This window comes from Boeremia exigua (assembly GCF_020726555.1).
Source record: "Boeremia exigua strain MPI-SDFR-AT-0100 chromosome Unknown C7974scaffold_10, whole genome shotgun sequence".
NCBI classification, from domain to species: Eukaryota; Fungi; Ascomycota; class Dothideomycetes; order Pleosporales; family Didymellaceae; genus Boeremia; species Boeremia exigua.
Genome location: NW_025763527.1, coordinates 124,776 through 141,442, shown reverse-complemented (window position 1 = coordinate 141,442; position 16,667 = coordinate 124,776). Strand labels below are relative to the sequence as shown.

Genomic DNA, 16,667 nt, shown 5'->3' with positions numbered 1-16,667 from the left:
ATATGCATTGCCGATGCTTCGTGGTATAGAGTGGGCAGATGCTCGGTCCAGGCGAAAGTGCTCTGATGGTGCTTGCGTGCCTGCAAGACGGAGTCAGCGATGGCGGACATCGGTTCGTGCGTGTTGTCTACTTGGATTGCAGTTCGTGTGCCGACGCCACGTCGCACCAGCTCAGACAGTCGCCGAATCTCTCCAATTGGGATCTGGTATTGTTTGGACAGGCTTTCGTTGAACGAGGCTAGGGTCTCTTCCAGTGGTTCTGGGTATACCAGCGCAAGGGAAATCCCAGGGAGTCGATAGTCTTACAGCATAGTTCGATGGTTCAGCCCAGGAAGGCTACGTCTTGGGATAGCGTGAGCTCCTTCCGCACGGAGAAGAAGGTGTCGTCTATCTCCTTCAGGGCGGCGCCGAACTCTTCGCTAACGATTTCGCGGTTAGATGAAGCCTTCTTTTGTCAACAGCTAGATCCAGTGCACTTCAGAATGACGTACCTTCACGATGAGCTCCACAGCTCCGCATATAGGTGCAGTGTAGTACTCGCCCTGAGGCAGTATCTTCAGTATTGTCAGATGATCGTTGACCGTACCACAGATCTCGTGAAACCTCTTTTTGGTCTTGCCCAAGAACCTTTTGCCCGACTTGATCTCGTTCTGCTCTTTCAACCGCCGAATCGTAGCGTGGAGCGAAGCGAGCGAAGCCCAGCTCGTAGATTTCGAAGCGCCCATCTTTTGTTTAATTTCTGGAAACGCTTTGTGGCATTCTACGACTGTAGTTTTCAGCGCGTCTAACTTCTGTGTAAACGCTGCCACTGCTTCTGGTCTGTACAATATATATCAAGCACCGTGTACTGAGAAAGTACCTCTACATACAGCGAGGTCACTTTCAGGATCGAGGCTGCGAGCTCGCCTTGGTCTTCTACGGATCTCGTGAAAGCTTCTTGAAGCATCTGTCGGGTCTATCTGCGCTGGAGGTTCTGGAAGTTTTTTTATATGAGTTCGGTCGAAGAGTCGCGCACTACTTGGCGAACAAAGTCCGGGGGAGTATGGACTTGAAGCGTAGCAACCTTGTGGTATCGTTCTTGCGGGTAATCTAATACTGCGATGTCATCTTGTTTCGAACTACGAACCAAATTGGCACCTTGGACGAGGCAGTCTGGTCGCGCATACATGCCACCAATTACTACAACGACTTCACTGACAAGCAACGGCAACAGATCTGGAATACACATTTTGAAAAACTGGAGAAGAATCGCAAGGGAATTGTGAATCTCTGAGCCTCTTCGGTTAATTGTATGTAGAGTTGTTGAAAATGTTGACCTGGAATAGAACGGAAACTAGGAATGGTGAGCCACCATTCAAATCTAAATTGACATCAACAAAACTGTTAAAGCTTTCCAGATCGCCGTCAATCTCACCCAGACAGAGAAACGGGACGAAAGAGGATGACTTTCGGTGAAGAGAGAACACATCAAGGTAACAGTCGACTTACTCAACGATTTCAAGAAGTACATGCATGATCTACATGGAAGTACGCCTGAGAAACTCGCAAAGAGAAGGTGGATCGGATACGATGGACATCAGGCCAAACATATCTCACCCGAGGGTATAGTTTGATTTGCATTGAATGGCAACATACCCATTCATTGGTTTTCGGCGAACACAATCAATCTCTTTGGGGGTGCGAGAATGATGACAACGGGCTGCAGAACTGATCAAGCATTCTGTAGCAAATTTTAGCGATTCTTGAATTTAAGATTTGCTCGTAAAAGAAGTGATAAAGAAGTCCCACGACTATTAATCACCATTGCGAAAGAATAAAGTCGGCTAGTTTTCGCTGTAATCATTGCTTTTGCCAAATGTGTGGCGAGGGTGCTCAACATGGAAGGCACTATGCATGAGCTCAGCCAATCACGAGCGTCAAATTTGCTGTCTGCTTGAGGTGATATTTATGCTGCGCTCCCCAGTGTACTGGATAGTTTAGCATGTCAGAAAGACATCAAAATCTGACAGGACGTGAGATTCGGCTGAGTTGCGAGTGGGCATCGGCGATGATCGACACGAAGGAAGCCGAGGCTCAACTGCGTCATCGGCACCACTTTCCGACTGCGCCAACCACAAATCGGGCCCTAAACATCAACGTCGTGCGACATGTATCGTGAAGGGATCTGACGATAGATACTCGTCCGTATCTCATGTGAAGTGTAAGTTACCAACATTTGCTTGGCAAGTCCTGATGAAGCCGAGATGGAAGTGGCAGGCCTCACCGCCTTCTTGTTTTCGCCCAAACGTCCTTCGACCATGCACTTTGTAACATCTCAACTCTTCGACAGCGGCGCGAATCCAGCCCGTCTGCGCGAAAATGAGAGTAGCTGACCAGATATTATTCTTTCTTGGGACTGTAGCGACCGTACTGTCGCTCTACTACGGCTACACCAAGCAATGCACCGCGCCTAATGCCCAACAAGGTCACACCGGATACTTCGAATATGAATGTGCAGGCAAACCTCACCACTCGAGCTGGACCAGCTGGTGGCATCCTCAACGCAGCGAAGGTAGTATCTCCGAGCGAAACCAGGGCGCAGGCACTACAACCAAAGACTGGAACATCCTCTACCATCTCGGCGGCAACGGCCCCTGGGTAGAAAAGCTCATCGACCTCGCCGAACCTAGTATTGCAGTTCCTCCTGGCTGCCAAGTCTCGCAAGTCCACATGATGTCCCGCCACGCAGAACGCTACCCCACGAAGACCGCTGGACGCAACCAACGCGCCGTCGTCGACAAAATGAGAAACAGCAACATATCCTTCACCGGCGCTCTTGCCTTCTTCGACTCCTGGAAACTATTCTGGGCGAACGATACCAGCCTCGAGCACCTCACCACCACGGGCCCGTTCGCAGGCCGTCTCGGCGCGTTCACCACCGGCGTGCGCCTGCGCACGCGCTACTCCTCGCTCCTCTCGCGCGCGCTTGCCCAAAACGCAACGAACTACTGGGCCAGCGACTCACCCCGCGTTATCGACACCGCGCGCTACTTCGCTGCCGGCTTCTACGGGCTCGACGCGCGCCCGCACCTACACGTGATCCCAGAGACGCCGGATCGCGGCGCCGACACGCTGACGCCGGGCCGCACGTGCCCCCGGAATCTCGCTGATAAGCAGGAAGGGAAGGCGAAGGGGTACCGGCTCATGGCCGAGTACCAGCAGACCTACCTACCGCCCATTGCCGCGCGCCTGTCCTCCCAACACGGTCTGGATCTCTCAAGCAAGGATGTGTGGGCGATGCAAGAACTGTGCGGATTTGAGACGACGGTACGCGGGGGGAGCGAGTGGTGTGAGGTGTTTACGCAAGAAGAGTTCTTGGCGTTCGAGTATGCGAGAGACCTGCTGCATTTTTATCGTGCGGGGCCGGGACAGCGATACGCCGCATCCATGGGGTCGTTGTGGGTTGATGCTACGGCAGAGTTGATGCGGCGAGGGCAGGGAGCTGGGGCGCTGTTTTTCAGTTTGTGAGTCGTCTTTTCTTTGAAACTTGTCTGCGTTCTGGAGGGGAAAGGAGGGAAGGGGTGAGAAGTGAGAGTGGGATTGGCCCTAGTGCTGGACGTTAACTGACATAAACATAGTGTCCACGATGGCGACATAGCCCCCATGATCACCGCGCTCGACGTCATCAACGACGACGAACTTTTGCCCACGACACACATCAATCACAATCGCAAATGGCGCAAGTCACAGGTCTCGCCCATGGGCGGGCGGGTGATCTTAGAGGTTCTGGAGTGTGGGGATACTGCCATCAACCTAGACAACGGCGAGAGGCGAGATGCAGATTCAAGAGATGAACAGTCGACGCTAAACAAGTTTGTGCGTCTTAACATAAACGACGGCATAACGGCCTTCCCCGACTGCCGCTCAGGGCCGGGCTCATCCTGCCCGCTGGCGCAGTTCCTTGCACGCACGAATAGGAAGAGTAGGGAAGCGGGCAGGTTTGCGGAGATCTGCGAGATGGCTGAGGGGTCTGGGGAGGTGAATGGGGAGGGCGGCATCACATTTCTGCATCAGTAAGGGTATCAAGGCAGCGAGTAAGAAAAAGCAAAAGCGAAGAGGAGTTGTAGTGTAGTAGATTCGAGAAGTTCTTTGCTGGGGTGTTTAGGAATCAGTACATTAGCAAGTGCCCTCCAAAAAATCTACATCAGTACAAATCACTACACCAAAAGTCACCTGACAGCCTAGCATCTAAGCGAGCAACACCATTTCTCTCTACGTTCTTCATCTCCTCACTCCCTCTTGTTACTTGGCAACATCACTACCTGCCGCCCACACACGGCCCCAAAGATCATCTCCCGCCGTCACTGCTGTTCCTTAAGCAACATGCCAACAACCGTCCAAGACATCCTCAAGCGAACATGGCGCCCACCTCTCAACACCACGATCCTCCCAGCTGACCACGACAAACACTACAAACCATGGGGATTTGTACTCTACCGCACATGCTACAGCCCCGCGTCTGAGCCGCAGTGGCACGCACTCCTGGCCTCCATCTCCTCGGCCGTGCTCGCTGAACTCGGCAGGTGCAGACAGCGAGGCGAAGATCCTGACGCCGTTGCTAGAGTCGAAGGCGCGTTTACGCTGGACGTGCGCTCCGACCCCACCTTACTTGACAGCCTCGCCATGGATGAAGTGTGTGCGCTCTTCCGCGCCGAAACGGGAAACTCGGTGGCGGAGATGCGCGAGCGGCTTATCCCGCATACCCTTATCTTCCTGCTGGCTGATGGAGAGGTACTAGAGAACGTTGCGGAGGGCGTGGTGAAGGTGGTGCAGGCGGCGCCGGGTGAGAATGCGGACCCGGAGGATTACTGTCAGTGGATGAGAGTGCATGCATGGGGGCTGGTGGAGATGTGGGTTCTGCTGGGGGTGTTTGAGGGCCAGTTGTTTGATTTGATGGATGATGAGGGGCCGGGGGCCTTGTGGACTGTGTAGCTGTCGGGTTCCACTGTGAGGTTTGCAAACCCCCTGGCGACGATTTTTGGTGGCGTTGGTGGTGCGTCTCCGACCTGAGCGCACACAACCCAGACTCTGCTCTGGGCGTGCTATAGGTGTTGGTGTATCACGACTGCCTGCGTTCGTGTTTACGCACCGCACCTGCTTAGACGATATGAGCATGCACGCTAGAGCGCGAACAACTCACCTCACTTCGCCTGTTCGACCGCTACTCGACATCACATCTCTTACTCACCAGTCATTATTAACCCTCACTTTACCAAGCCTCTGCTGTCTCGACAAAGCGATCATGGCCCGCAAGCGGGCTCGGAAGTCGCGAGCTCTTCGTCCATCCGCAGTACAGGGTTCACATGAAGCTCCAGCATTGCAGCCCCCACGACCAGCTTCAGAATTACGGCCTCTGCGTCACTCTCTTACTGCTCTACAAGGGTCCGATCCTGGAGGAGAAATCGCATGTGTCATAGCGCGTGGTCGGATCTTGCGATTCTTCGACAGGCGATGCGAAGGCGCGCAGACTGACGAGCACGAGCCCCAGATCGATGGCAATCTCGAGACTGACCACAGCCTTCTTCCAGACAATGCAGTCGAGGCCAACGGGAATTTACTCCGCGACGTCGCTTATTTGCACCTGTGGCTGAAAAAAAGAGCCACAATGCCTGGCTGGACAGAACGGAACCGCGAATTCTACGCCGACATCATCCAGAGAATCTACGGCGCCAGCAATTTGTTGACCGGGGGGTCTTATGATTTGGAAGCCCAATTGTGAGTTCGGCGATTGCCCATGATTGAGTGTGCTAACTCGGGCAGGCAGATGAGACATAGCCACGAGTTCCATGAACGCTTCGCCGCGTAGCTTGTTGGCGAAGGACTTCCTGCCAACGGGCCTCCCTTCGACGATACACTCGATAGCATTGTTGCGGCTCATGTTCAGGAGAACAAAGCCAGACAAGAGCAGGGTGTCATAGGTGCCGGCATGGCGTTGGTCCAGAACGCAGATATACTTGCGATCCTCAATGCGCGCGGCACGGTTCTTCTTAATGGAGCGTTTGCAGAGTACCGGGAGGCTTCCTATATCGTTCGGCTCGCAGAATTGGCCCTGGACGTCTATCACGGCCGCGTGATAGACAATGCACCTCAGTTAGTCCCCTTGATAAGAGATGACGTTCAGTCGCATATGCAGATGGTCATAACGAAGTGGGCAGAGTACATACGCCAGAGGCAGCAACACTACATCGATGTGCTCAACCACGACATCTCAGAGTGGCGGCGCTCCTGGAACAAAACCGCGATGCAGAGAGAATTAGCCCAGAACGACGAGCAACACACTAAGCTCAAGATAGAGCTGCAAGATGAGCGCGAGATGTACAACAAGCATCTCGAGACTTGGCGGCCGGAGATGTGTATGCTGATGAACAGCATCGAGAACCCAGTTGTGGAACAGTTCGCGTACCAAACAGAGTACCTGGGTAACCCGTTCCTGAGCACTTTCACCGCTGGCCGGAATACGTCGGTGTGGGAATTCCATTTCCCATGGCTTGAAAAACTTGAGAAGGATGACAAGAGGGCGTGGTTCAAGGTTTGGTAAGGTCACAGGAGACAGTGTGCGCAGACCGGGCGTTATACCCGCATGGATGCAAAATTTGTGGAATAAAATCGCATAGCACTCGGCAGCTCTCCATCACCATGACCACCGCCCAGCGCGTCGTTCCCCCAAGCCCCTGGGCACACTCAAGCTCTGTCCCGCCCCATACGTAAACACTACTAAGCGTCGTCCCGCCCAGACGACCACCCGCACCGCACTCTCCGATCTGTCGCAACATCCCGATGCGACGTTCCGGCTTACCGCACGTGGTCGCTCCGGCCGTCGATCTTCCCCAGATTCCCCGCATCTGGCGTGCACACTACGCCCCGCTAGGCCCCACTTCGTTTAGCGTCCCACGGCTGGCTGCAGATCGCGGCGCGAATGTTCTGCGGGCGATATGACCGCGTGGCGTTGGGGGAGATAGGCTGTCTGACGGGTAGATATGAATGAGGCGAGGCGGTCGGAAGAAGGCCCTTGCAGTCAAACACAGAATCACTGGGATTGTAACGCACGCAATGGCACATGCCTACGAACATAAAGATAGCAAGGCTGGCTTCAAGGGTGAGGAAGAGCGGGGTGTTGGGCATGTGGAGGATGTAAGGGCTGTGCCGCTGGGGAGAGAGGCGAAAGAGGAGGGTTCTGCGGGGGAGATTATCGAGGATCCGGCGTTAGAGAAGAGGGTGAATCGCAAGTTTGACCGACATATTCTGCCGTGGTTGTTTGGGATTTGGTGAGTTTTTTGCTGAGTTCCAGTGTGGTAATCGTGGACCACATGAGAGACATCTTCTAGCCTCGAGGGTGGAATCCGGACATCAAAGCGCCAGAGAGGAAGCTACTTCACGGTCCACTAACGCCCCCAGGCTTTTCTCCTTCATCGACCGCTCCAACATCGGCAACGCCAATATCGCTGGCCTGTCCACCGACCTCGCACTCCGCGGCACCCAGTACAACGTCGCCCTGCTCATCTTCTACATCCCCTACATCCTCGCCGACGTCCCCTCCAACTGGCTGGTCAAGCGTTTCCGCGCCGGCGTCTACTTGCCCGTCCTCATCACGCTGTGGGGCCTGGTATGCACGTTCATGGGCTTCACGACGAGCTTCGCGGGGCTGGTGGTGTGCCGTGCGCTGCTCGGGCTATTTGAGGGCGGGATTCTCGGGGGCGTGATTGTGTATCTGGCGTTTTTTTATCGCAGGGGGCAGATGTTGTTGCGCAGCGGGTTGTTCTACTGTGCGGCGCCGCTGAGTGGGGCGTTTGGGGGGTTGTTGGCGAGCGGGCTGAGCCAGATTCAGGTTGGTGATTATCGAAAGTGGCCGTGGATTTTTTTCAGTGAGTTCTTGAGTCTACTGTGTCTCGTTGATAGGAAGGGTGCTGACGAGGTGTAGTTGAGGGTGCAGTGACGGTTGTGTTTGGTATCACGTGTTTCTTCTTCATGCCGGACACGCCTTCCACGGCGAAATTTCTCAGTGCGGAAGAGAAGGATTGGGCGCTTATGCGCATGCGACTCGATGCCCACGGGGCCACTGACGTTGATGTTGACGACGAGAAGTTCGATTGGTATTGGGTGAAGATGGCACTCAAGGCACCGCAGACCTATTTCAACGGCTTCATCTGGTTCTTCCTCCTCGTGCGTCCCTCCACTTACCTTCCCGCTTACATCTATCTAACGGTTCCAGATTCCACTCTACAGCTTCTCTCTCTTCCTACCCAGCATCGTAGCAGGCATGGGTTACCACTCGACCACGGCTCAACTCCTCACCGTCCCTCCCAATATCGCTGCCTTCATCACCGTCCTCGGATGCGCATACGCCTCGGACCGGCTGCACACGCGCGGCGCCTTTATCGCCGTCGGGACGATCATCGCCGCCGCTGGCTACGCCATGCTCCTCGCCGCTCCCAACAATGGCACACGCTACGCCGGCACGTTTCTTGTCGCCATCGGCGTCTTTCAAGGCAGCCCGATGGTGATCGGCTGGACGAGCAACAATCTAGCACCGCACTACGTGCGCGCGACGGGCGTTGGGGTCGTGATCAGTATCGCAAACTGTTCGGCGTTTATCGGCACGTTTATCTATCTGAAGGATGACGCGCCCTTGTACACGCTGGGGCACAGTGTGTGTCTTGGTGCGATGGGAGCGTGCTTTGTGCTTACCCTGGCGCAGATGGCGTATCTCAGGTGGGAGAATCGGGAGAGGGAGAAGGGCGCGAGGGACGAGAGGTTGGGGGGCGAGGAGACGAGGCTGGGACATCGGCACCCTGCGTTTCGGTACACCCTATAAAAGAGGTTGAGTCACCAGCGGAAGCGAAATTACAGCGGAGATGTAGTGGTTCTGAGAGCCGGTCAGTGTTGATTAGATCTATGCAACATACGCGTGTGCGCTGGTAATCTAAGATGTGACTTCACTGAGACTGCAAGTCTGCATATTGGAGCCTATTCTGCAGAGCGAAGAGTTCTTGATGACCCACTTAGCAGAGGTAAGTGACAAGTCCCATCATTGAGATTCTGGTCGCTCACAGTCCCGCCGTGAAATCAACATGTCTTGACAGACAACTTCTGAGCGGCAGTAGTAGGTCTTACCTTTCCCCGTATGCTGCAGCAATTTACCGCAATCGGCGACTTCGGCTCCTACGCAGGCAGTAGCTCTCTCGTAAATCTTCATATTCATGCCCAAAACTGAGCAAAGATCGCCGGAAGAGCTGGATTACGTCTTCACTGTGCCAAATACAGTCCACGCAAAAGTTCAGTTGACCGAGACGCTTCCCTGGTGGGTCAACAAGTATATCTTTTGGAGGAAGAACACAGTTGAGCCGGAGTTGTATTACTTCGAAGGTCAGCAGGAGTGAACACACTATCAATGATCGAAGGAGAAGAGAAGCACTAGCATGATGTACATTGCAAAGACAGGCTTCTCATCACGAGGTTGGAGATGTATCAGTCCATACGAAGACAGCCAATTAAGAATTTGTAGCACATGTATATAACGCAACCTTTGAGCTGTAGAAAAACAATCAGTCCGTATATATTCTCGGTATTGCTATCAGAACATAGACATCACATGTACGTCGCCTGTCATAGCTAATTACGGACATAATCCAATCGCTGTATCAGTTGGTCAAGACAGTTCCTGAATCTCTCGAGCAACGCGTTCACCACTGCGGATGGCACCATCCATGTAACCTGTCCAGTACTCGCTTGTTTCAGTGCCTGCAAAGTGTAGTCCACCAACACTCTGACGTAGAGCGCTGCCATATTTTGACAAGACGTTCGGTGGGGCGATTGCAGTCGGACCACCCATAGACCATTCCTGCAGGTCCCAGCGGAATAAGACGAATTCTGTCACATTCTGTGCGTTACCGCCAAAGTACCGGACATAGTCAGATAAGATTCGTGCTCGCCCGACCTCCACAGGGAGTTTGTCTATTTCGCGCGTCTCGTCGCCGAGAATGAAGCCCAAGATCGCGCCGAAGGAAGCATCGTCTGGAGTGCTGTCGAAGGTGACTCGCACGGAACCGGTGTCTGAGGTGACCTGAGCGCTAACATTCTCTTGACTGCGCCAGAAAGGAGTATTGTACACCGCGATACCCTTTCCTATGGCCCCCATCTTGGTATTTTGGTTTAAGCGCTGTCGAGTAACTGGGAGCGGAGGCTCAAAAGCAATTTTGCGGAGCAGTGGAGGAGATATAGCCAGAACCACATTCTTGGCTAAGACAACTCCACTGCGAGAGACAACCTTGTAGCCCTTATTGTCCTTCGAAATCTTAACGACGGGAGAGTTGAGTATGATGTGTTCGAAGCCTACAGTCTCTGCGAGACGTTCGGGAATAAGCCCTGTCCCACCCACGACACGCGACTCTTGTGCACCACCTTCGACTGCGATTAATCTGCTCAAAGATCCAGGAGTTGTCTCATTCCCGGCTGCTGCAATGTACGCAATGACATATAAAAGCGATATCTCTCGGGGTTCGACGGAGAACAGAGCCTTACAAGCCGTGGTCAGCACGAACCTGGCATCCGAATGAGCGGCATAGTCGTCCAAGAATCTATCGAAGGTTTGGTTGTCCCAGTTCAATGCCTGAGGATGTGTCCATGGAGAGCTGGTGTTAACTTCTGCTGCCCAGGTATCCAGTCGTGCCTGCGCAGTTGCGATTTGTATGAGAGCCGACTCGTCGACTGGGGGCGCACCTCCAAGCGCGGGGTCCGGACTGAACAGGATACGAGTGTCGTTGCGCCAAACCACCGAAAGTCCCGCGTCGTAGGTGTCAAAGGTTTTGAGTCCCAACTCAGCGATCATGCTGAGCACTTTATCCTGAGTTGGTCCAACAAACTCGGCGCCTACTTCGGTGACACCGCCATTGGCAAGTGGTTGATTGTAGACCTTGCCACCCACGCGGTCTCTAGCTTCTAGCACTACTACAGACTTCCCGCTTCGAATGAGATTTCGAGCGGCTGTAAGACCAGCCAATCCTGCACCCACAACTGCTACATCGACAGAATCGGGTACAACTGTAGAGGTGACGAAAGATATCGCCTGAAATGGGGACATGAGCAGCAATGCTGCCGGTTTGAGGATGTACATGATAGCGAGCGTTGAGAGATTTCTGAAGAAAGATGTAGAATATGATTGTGGTCGTCAAAGGGTGGCGCATGACTTGAGTTTTATAGCTGACAGGCTGACGCTCCCACAGCAATTCCACACTCAAGGGTTGTCAGCCTCGGCGGCCTCACTGCGGGGCGAACAAAAGTACCGCACATATCAGTTGGAGAGGATCTGCAGTATACCTTCTACATCCGGTATTTCCTCTCAACATTGCATCGCAGTGTAGGTCAGTGTGAGGAGCGCATTGATCCACGGACTTCCGGAGACGAGTCACCTGGAAAGCCCGGTGGCTGTGACGAGAGATGGCAATGAGATCGGAACGCCAAGAGATCCGAACTTGCCCGACCCAGCCTATCAGGTGCCCACGCCTGATCAACGTCTCCGTACAACCGGGAAGGTTCCTAGAAATTAGTTTGAAAGGTTTAAGAGAGTACCTACGTATCGAGGACATTCGAAACCGCGCGTCGTTGTGAGGAAGCCACCAGCTAGGCATGCAACTACCTAGGTAGCCGGGAGGTACCCAGGTATTCGCACAATTCCAAGTCCACCCGAAGCTCGCTATCTGGTGAACAGCATGATCCCGCCTCTTTCATCTGCTTTTTTGCCTGCTTTTATGACAAAGCCGGCCTTGCCATCAAAGCCGCGATTTACTTCACCACATAGTACCCTAGCACAAGACCCAAAGCCCTGCGATTTGGCTTCTTTAGCCCCCTACAGTGCCAATCGCTTGCCTACACTTCTACTTTGATAATCAGGGCCAATTCCACAGACATGAAAATCCCAATACTCAGCGCGATCGCCAGTCTACTCCTTCTGGGTTGGTGACACGAAGTCGGTCTTGTTAACACCACTTGGTTCGCAACAAGTTCAGGTCTCTCTCAACACGACCGGATCGAAGGCTGGTGCCACCGGTTTGACTTGCATAACGCTGGTAATTGACGTCTCCGAGTGTATCGCATCATGGCGACCAACTTGCGGCAGCTGTTCGGCTGCGTTCGGGACCGTGGAATTCCTTTCTCGATCTCTTTGAGTCAGGTAAGATAAATCAAACCATGGTCGTGAGTATGATGGCTGACAACGCCAGGTTTCGCCACGATTGGTGTACCGCTCAACGTATCATACGTGACAATTTTTGCTTGTCCGAGCGCTGTCATTGATCACTCTACTGTAGGCTCTGCCGTGACGTTCCAGCAGGTCTGTGCTCTGTGCATTTCTGCAATGTTGACGACTTACATGGTATCGCCCTCTTGTGTCGCTCTGAAGAGGGTACGTGGGAAGCCGATGCTGCCCTCCAAGCTCAATTTGGGTAGATGGGGCTTGCCGATAAATGTCATGCGATCATCGCAGAACTGTCCATGCGGCTTTTATGGATCGTCGTCTTCTTTCCAACGGTCTCCAATCCATCACCCGCTGACATTAACTGGGCAGTATTAGGATACAGATTGGCTATCATCTTCGCTTTGGTTTACTGCGCACTGAGTGGCCGGCACACCTGTCCTGGACCAGTTGAATATGTCCGCAAGGACGCATAGATCTCAGATGACATATCGAGACTATCAAACCTTTTTTCTAGATAGTGTCAACAAAGAGCTGCTGACTGTCGGCAAACACCGGTTTTATAGAAATATGAACGACAGATCCATGAGCCATTTACCACGACTTGTATAATAAAGTGTGCTGTTCACAACGAGAAGTGAATGTACAACGCTTGCAATTTGAATCTTCTACAGCAACTTGAGCAAAGAGGGCTCAAAAAAGTAATATCTACACTGAAACGTCTGACAAGCCGACCATGCTACGCATATTCCCGTTTGCCATCAGTGACGACCTATTTCTTCAGCGTCAAGACACCAGGTCGGTAAGGAATCAAGTTGTAGTTGCTTGCGGTGACCTTAGGATCGTGGCCCTGGTAGAGCAGCTGCAGATTGCAAGCATCAACAGTGAACGTTTGATCCGGGTTAGCACGGTACAGATCGCCGTGGCTGATATCGTTGGTCCAGGTAGCACCGCTGTTCGCCTTGCCGGCAAATGGGTTGGACTCGGACGCTGCCTGAGGTGTCCACGCACCATCGAGCTTGGTCGCTGTGAAACTGCGGAAGTAGCGGCCGTTGGCGCCGATGGCTTCTACCAACATGAGGTATTTGGCGCCTGAGGTTGCTCCGGCCAGGGTGTAGACTTGAACGGCTTCGAACAGATTCTCTCGGCTGTCCGTCATGACGACAGTGCTGGCAGTGCCAAAGTCGCCGGGGAAATTGCCAATAGGCATGCTAGCGCGATAGATCTTGCCGTTGTCGCCAGCGAAGAAGAGATACATGTTGCTCGCATCACCGATGACAGTCTGATCGATAGCACCAGTGTCTGAACCGGTGATCTTGCCCGAGAACAGGGGCTGGGCGGTGCTCCAGCCGTTGCCGTTTGACGGATCGCTGTTGGTGCGGTAGGAGAAGGTGGTGGGACCCCACTGGTGGGCAAGGATCCAAACCTTCTTGGGGGCGAAATAGAAGAGCGTGGGCGCGACTGCTCCGATGTTTTGGGTGGTTTGGCTGGCAGAGGGCAGATCTGACAAGTTGTTGACGAGGCCGAAGTTCATGGAGCCATAATTCCCGGCTGTATCAACCCTCGAGCCGTACACAAGCTTCTTGCCGTTGTACTCGACAGTGGTGAAGTCCTTGACAGACACCCAGCCAGACTTGGGAGTGGCCAAAGGCCCAGTCGATGTCCACTTGTAGGAAGAAGGAAGGCTGCAGGCAGCCTGGCTGGTGGCAGCCGATGCCAGCAGTACTGACAGGACGCTGGTGAGATACATTGTGATCGAGGAGCTCTGAAAAGGATCGTGGGATCGTTTAAAGGAATTGTAGATGATGGTCGCAGCAATGATCAGCGCACGAGAACGAGGATATATGTTTGCGCCATCGTTCCGCTTCTCAAAGCTTAGACACCTCAAGCACTTGCCTTTTCCTCTACGAGGCACACATTTGGTGCTCCCACCGGCAAAAGGAGGTCGAGAGCACCGATAGACGAGCGATGCTAAACCTGAAACATTGCGCACAGACCGAAGCGGGGAAACAAATAGCTAATTGAGCAGCGGATGCACATAGCTGGGTATGAAGGGCGAGAGCTCATTGATGCGCAAGGCAGGCCGAGGTGGAGCTTCTGGCTGGACTCGTGTATCTCATCTCGTGTAGCCCCGTGGTGGGGAACTAGTCGCAGAACAAGCCACCACTTGACCCAATGTGTCATTGAAGCCCTCTATGCTAGGCCATGGCTTGGCATCATGAATTCCTTAAGTCGATGTGGCAGAGGCTGTTATTGGTGTAGGTGTGGCGCATTACTTACGAATCGGTAGAAGTCAATATGGCGTCTCTGCCGAACGATGTTCGGATATCTTGCCGACATGATACAATGAACGTTTGGCATGTCATATTTGCTTGGTTATTAACGGCTGCACGAGCCACTTCATTTAATTTGTCTATTTTACCGGCTATACGAAGTACGTTGTGGTGTTAGGTTTGTTTGTCCAAAAGAGGCCGTTGAGCCAACTCTATCGCTGGATCTTGACCAATTCGAGACTTTGCTGTAGTCACGTCAGCGCAAATTTAGATTTCGCTGATATTGCCCTTGGAAGGATGAGATGCACGTGTAGAAAGGCAAGGACATAGTTTGTTCTTCACGTGGTGTTCCTCCCGTCTCGTTTCAAGTATACGCGGAGCTGTCCGCATCATGCATGCATGTTCCTCGTTTCTAGGTAGTGAAGGCGCCCAAGCCATGATTTCGTCTCGCTACACGACCACCATAGTACTGCGCCAACCCCAAGCAGCGACTTGACGAGAGAATTAAGCAGCAACGAGCGCATGCGAATTTGTAATCTCATAATGACAACTTGGCTGCACGAAACTTGTCCAAGCTCATGCGGGACCCACAGAAGAAAAGCTTAGTACGACCAAGGACGCTAGTATGAACGCGCACGCGGAGGCTACCTAGGTGGTATCCTCAGAATGCTTAAAGAGAGGCTGTTTGCGCATTCCACTATGTCTGCGGTTCGAACAACATGCTCTCTGGCCTATAGCGGACGGTAGCGGGTGAAGAAGCGCTATACCGCACCAAGCGCGCCTTGAGGCGACTCGGTGTCCATGGTTCTGAGGGACGATAGCGAGATCTAGAGCGGTGCCCAACGGCCGATTGGCTGTAGATGATTGTTACAGAACCATCAGCGAAATCCGTATTGCGAGTGTTGCGAGTGTTGCGGTCCTGACTTCCGTAATCGAGAAAAGCTCGAATCTTTGGCGAATTCGACGGCAACCAAGGACCCTATGTCTTGCTCTCAATACAGGCACTCACCGTGTTTACATCAGACTCTATGGCGCCTCCTCACGACATCTTAATCTCATATCACCGCTTGACGCTCAGCTTAGTATCCATGCTTTTCAAATTCTGCCTCGGTCCACTCCCACAGCTTTTTCTGCAGACCCCGATCCTTCGCATTCGCGCTTCCCTTACTCTCCACACCGACTGGCTTATAGTATGCACCATTCACCAATTCACTCTTATCCGCAATCGCCGCCCACGTCTGATTCATAGCACCGCCTGCAGTACTTCGGTAATGTCCTGGAAGCAGGGGAAACAGTAGACCGTAGATCCAGAGGCCTGCCTTGAGAAAGACATTTGCGCGCACAGATGAGAACAAGTCGGTGAAAATCACGCCGGGGTGGATGCTGACAGACGTGATCTGGGGATGACGCTCCGCTAACTCGCGCGCGAAGAGCAGGTTGCTCAGTTTTGATTGTCCGTAGCGCTTCCAGGTGCCCTGTTGCTCCAGCTTCTGCTGGTCGAAGATCAAGCCACCGGGGACGTTGACAGCGTGGCCTGTACTGCTGAGTGTGACGACGCGGGCGTCCCCGTACTCTGATGCGGTGCGAAGTAGCGTTGGCAGAAGCAGCTTCGTCAGCAGCGCGTGGCCCATGTGATTTGTGCCGAATTGAACTTCATAATCTTCTTTTGTTGTGCTATAGGGACATGCCATGATGCCTGCGTTGTTGATGAGAATGTCCAGGCGGGTCTCCGCGCGCTGGAACGTGGCTGCTGCTTCGGTAATGTCTGAGAACGAGGTGAGGTCGAGAGGGAGGTGGACAATGTCACAACAGCCTGGAACAGAGCTCCGGATGTCTGATATAGCCGCGGCGGCTTTCGAGGCGCTGCGGGCAGCAAGATAGATTCGGTGAGGATTGTGGGCGCAGAGGTTAGTTATCGTTTGTTTGCCTAAGCCGGCATTGCCTAATATGGGTCAGCCGAAGGGTGTACAATTGGGTGGAGGCTGCATACCACCGGTCACAAGAATCACTTTGCCATCTAGGGGGCCAATGTCTTTGGCGGGATCGAATGCGACACCCATACCGACGCTTGTGAGTGTGTCTGTTATTTCTGGAACGATGAAGCCGAGCACAAGAAGAATGACAGTATGTATGAACTCGTGGACCTGGCGCAGCCGGTGCGACAACAA

At 53.3% G+C, this 16,667-nt stretch overlaps 9 protein-coding genes across 9 annotated transcripts; 4 read left to right on the top strand and 5 right to left on the bottom strand.

Annotated features, from left to right (window-relative positions):
- Positions 1-246: 246 nt before the first annotated feature.
- On the bottom strand, positions 247-725 carry C7974DRAFT_440674 (uncharacterized protein; the record flags this gene model as incomplete). The annotated part of the gene is made up of 2 exons (XM_046145338.1): positions 247-445; positions 492-725. The coding sequence occupies 2 exons, from the start codon at positions 723-725 to the stop codon at positions 323-325; spliced, it is 357 nt and encodes a 118-aa protein (XP_045993747.1). The 3' UTR covers positions 247-322.
- A 1,387-nt stretch (positions 726-2,112) lies between these two features.
- C7974DRAFT_400120 (3-phytase B precursor) lies at positions 2,113-4,201 on the top strand. Its single transcript, XM_046142473.1, has 2 exons — positions 2,113-3,503; positions 3,618-4,201. Exons 1-2 carry the CDS (start codon positions 2,359-2,361, stop codon positions 4,054-4,056), a joined length of 1,584 nt encoding a protein of 527 aa, XP_045993746.1. The 5' UTR covers positions 2,113-2,358; the 3' UTR covers positions 4,057-4,201.
- Positions 4,202-4,362: 161 nt separating this feature from the next.
- On the top strand, positions 4,363-4,971 carry C7974DRAFT_440669 (uncharacterized protein; the record flags this gene model as incomplete). The annotated part of the gene is made up of 1 exon (XM_046145337.1): positions 4,363-4,971. The coding sequence occupies one exon, from the start codon at positions 4,363-4,365 to the stop codon at positions 4,969-4,971; it is 609 nt and encodes a 202-aa protein (XP_045993745.1).
- A 673-nt stretch (positions 4,972-5,644) lies between these two features.
- C7974DRAFT_440665 (uncharacterized protein) lies at positions 5,645-6,662 on the top strand (the record flags this gene model as incomplete). Its single annotated transcript, XM_046145336.1, has 3 exons — positions 5,645-5,754; positions 5,800-5,841; positions 5,902-6,662. The coding sequence occupies 3 exons, from the start codon at positions 5,645-5,647 to the stop codon at positions 6,575-6,577; spliced, it is 828 nt and encodes a 275-aa protein (XP_045993744.1). The 3' UTR covers positions 6,578-6,662.
- Positions 6,663-7,089: 427 nt separating this feature from the next.
- On the top strand, positions 7,090-8,851 carry C7974DRAFT_318262 (MFS transporter-like protein; the record flags this gene model as incomplete). Its single annotated transcript, XM_046138645.1, has 4 exons — positions 7,090-7,304; positions 7,435-7,901; positions 7,958-8,199; positions 8,249-8,851. The coding sequence occupies 4 exons, from the start codon at positions 7,090-7,092 to the stop codon at positions 8,849-8,851; spliced, it is 1,527 nt and encodes a 508-aa protein (XP_045993743.1).
- Positions 8,852-9,517: 666 nt separating this feature from the next.
- On the bottom strand, positions 9,518-11,188 carry C7974DRAFT_400115 (uncharacterized protein). The gene has a single exon (XM_046142472.1). It carries the CDS (start codon positions 11,147-11,149, stop codon positions 9,686-9,688), a length of 1,464 nt encoding a protein of 487 aa, XP_045993742.1. The 5' UTR covers positions 11,150-11,188; the 3' UTR covers positions 9,518-9,685.
- A 1,810-nt stretch (positions 11,189-12,998) lies between these two features.
- On the bottom strand, positions 12,999-13,976 carry C7974DRAFT_317326 (glycosyl hydrolase family 62-domain-containing protein; the record flags this gene model as incomplete). The annotated part of the gene is made up of 1 exon (XM_046138595.1): positions 12,999-13,976. The coding sequence occupies one exon, from the start codon at positions 13,974-13,976 to the stop codon at positions 12,999-13,001; it is 978 nt and encodes a 325-aa protein (XP_045993741.1).
- C7974DRAFT_400114 (uncharacterized protein) lies at positions 13,794-14,512 on the bottom strand. The gene has a single exon (XM_046142471.1). It carries the CDS (start codon positions 14,408-14,410, stop codon positions 14,198-14,200), a length of 213 nt encoding a protein of 70 aa, XP_045993740.1. The 5' UTR covers positions 14,411-14,512; the 3' UTR covers positions 13,794-14,197.
- Positions 14,513-15,578: 1,066 nt separating this feature from the next.
- C7974DRAFT_435920 (retinol dehydrogenase 12) lies at positions 15,579-16,559 on the bottom strand (the record flags this gene model as incomplete). The annotated part of the gene is made up of 2 exons (XM_046145097.1): positions 15,579-16,441; positions 16,490-16,559. 2 exons carry the CDS (start codon positions 16,557-16,559, stop codon positions 15,579-15,581), a joined length of 933 nt encoding a protein of 310 aa, XP_045993739.1.
- Positions 16,560-16,667: the final 108 nt, after the last annotated feature.

Bases quoted from the DNA above. Each gene is read 5' to 3' on its own strand.
- C7974DRAFT_400120 (XM_046142473.1), top strand. From the start codon at position 2,359: ATGAGAGTAGCTGACCAGATATTATTCTTTCTTGGGACTGTAGCGACC. The intron at 3,504-3,617 runs GTGAGTCGTCTT...ACATAAACATAG, and splicing joins GGGGCGCTGTTTTTCAGTTT to TGTCCACGATGGCGACATAG.
- C7974DRAFT_400115 (XM_046142472.1), bottom strand. From the start codon at position 11,149: ATGTACATCCTCAAACCGGCAGCATTGCTGCTCATGTCCCCATTTCAG.
- C7974DRAFT_400114 (XM_046142471.1), bottom strand. From the start codon at position 14,410: ATGACACATTGGGTCAAGTGGTGGCTTGTTCTGCGACTAGTTCCCCAC.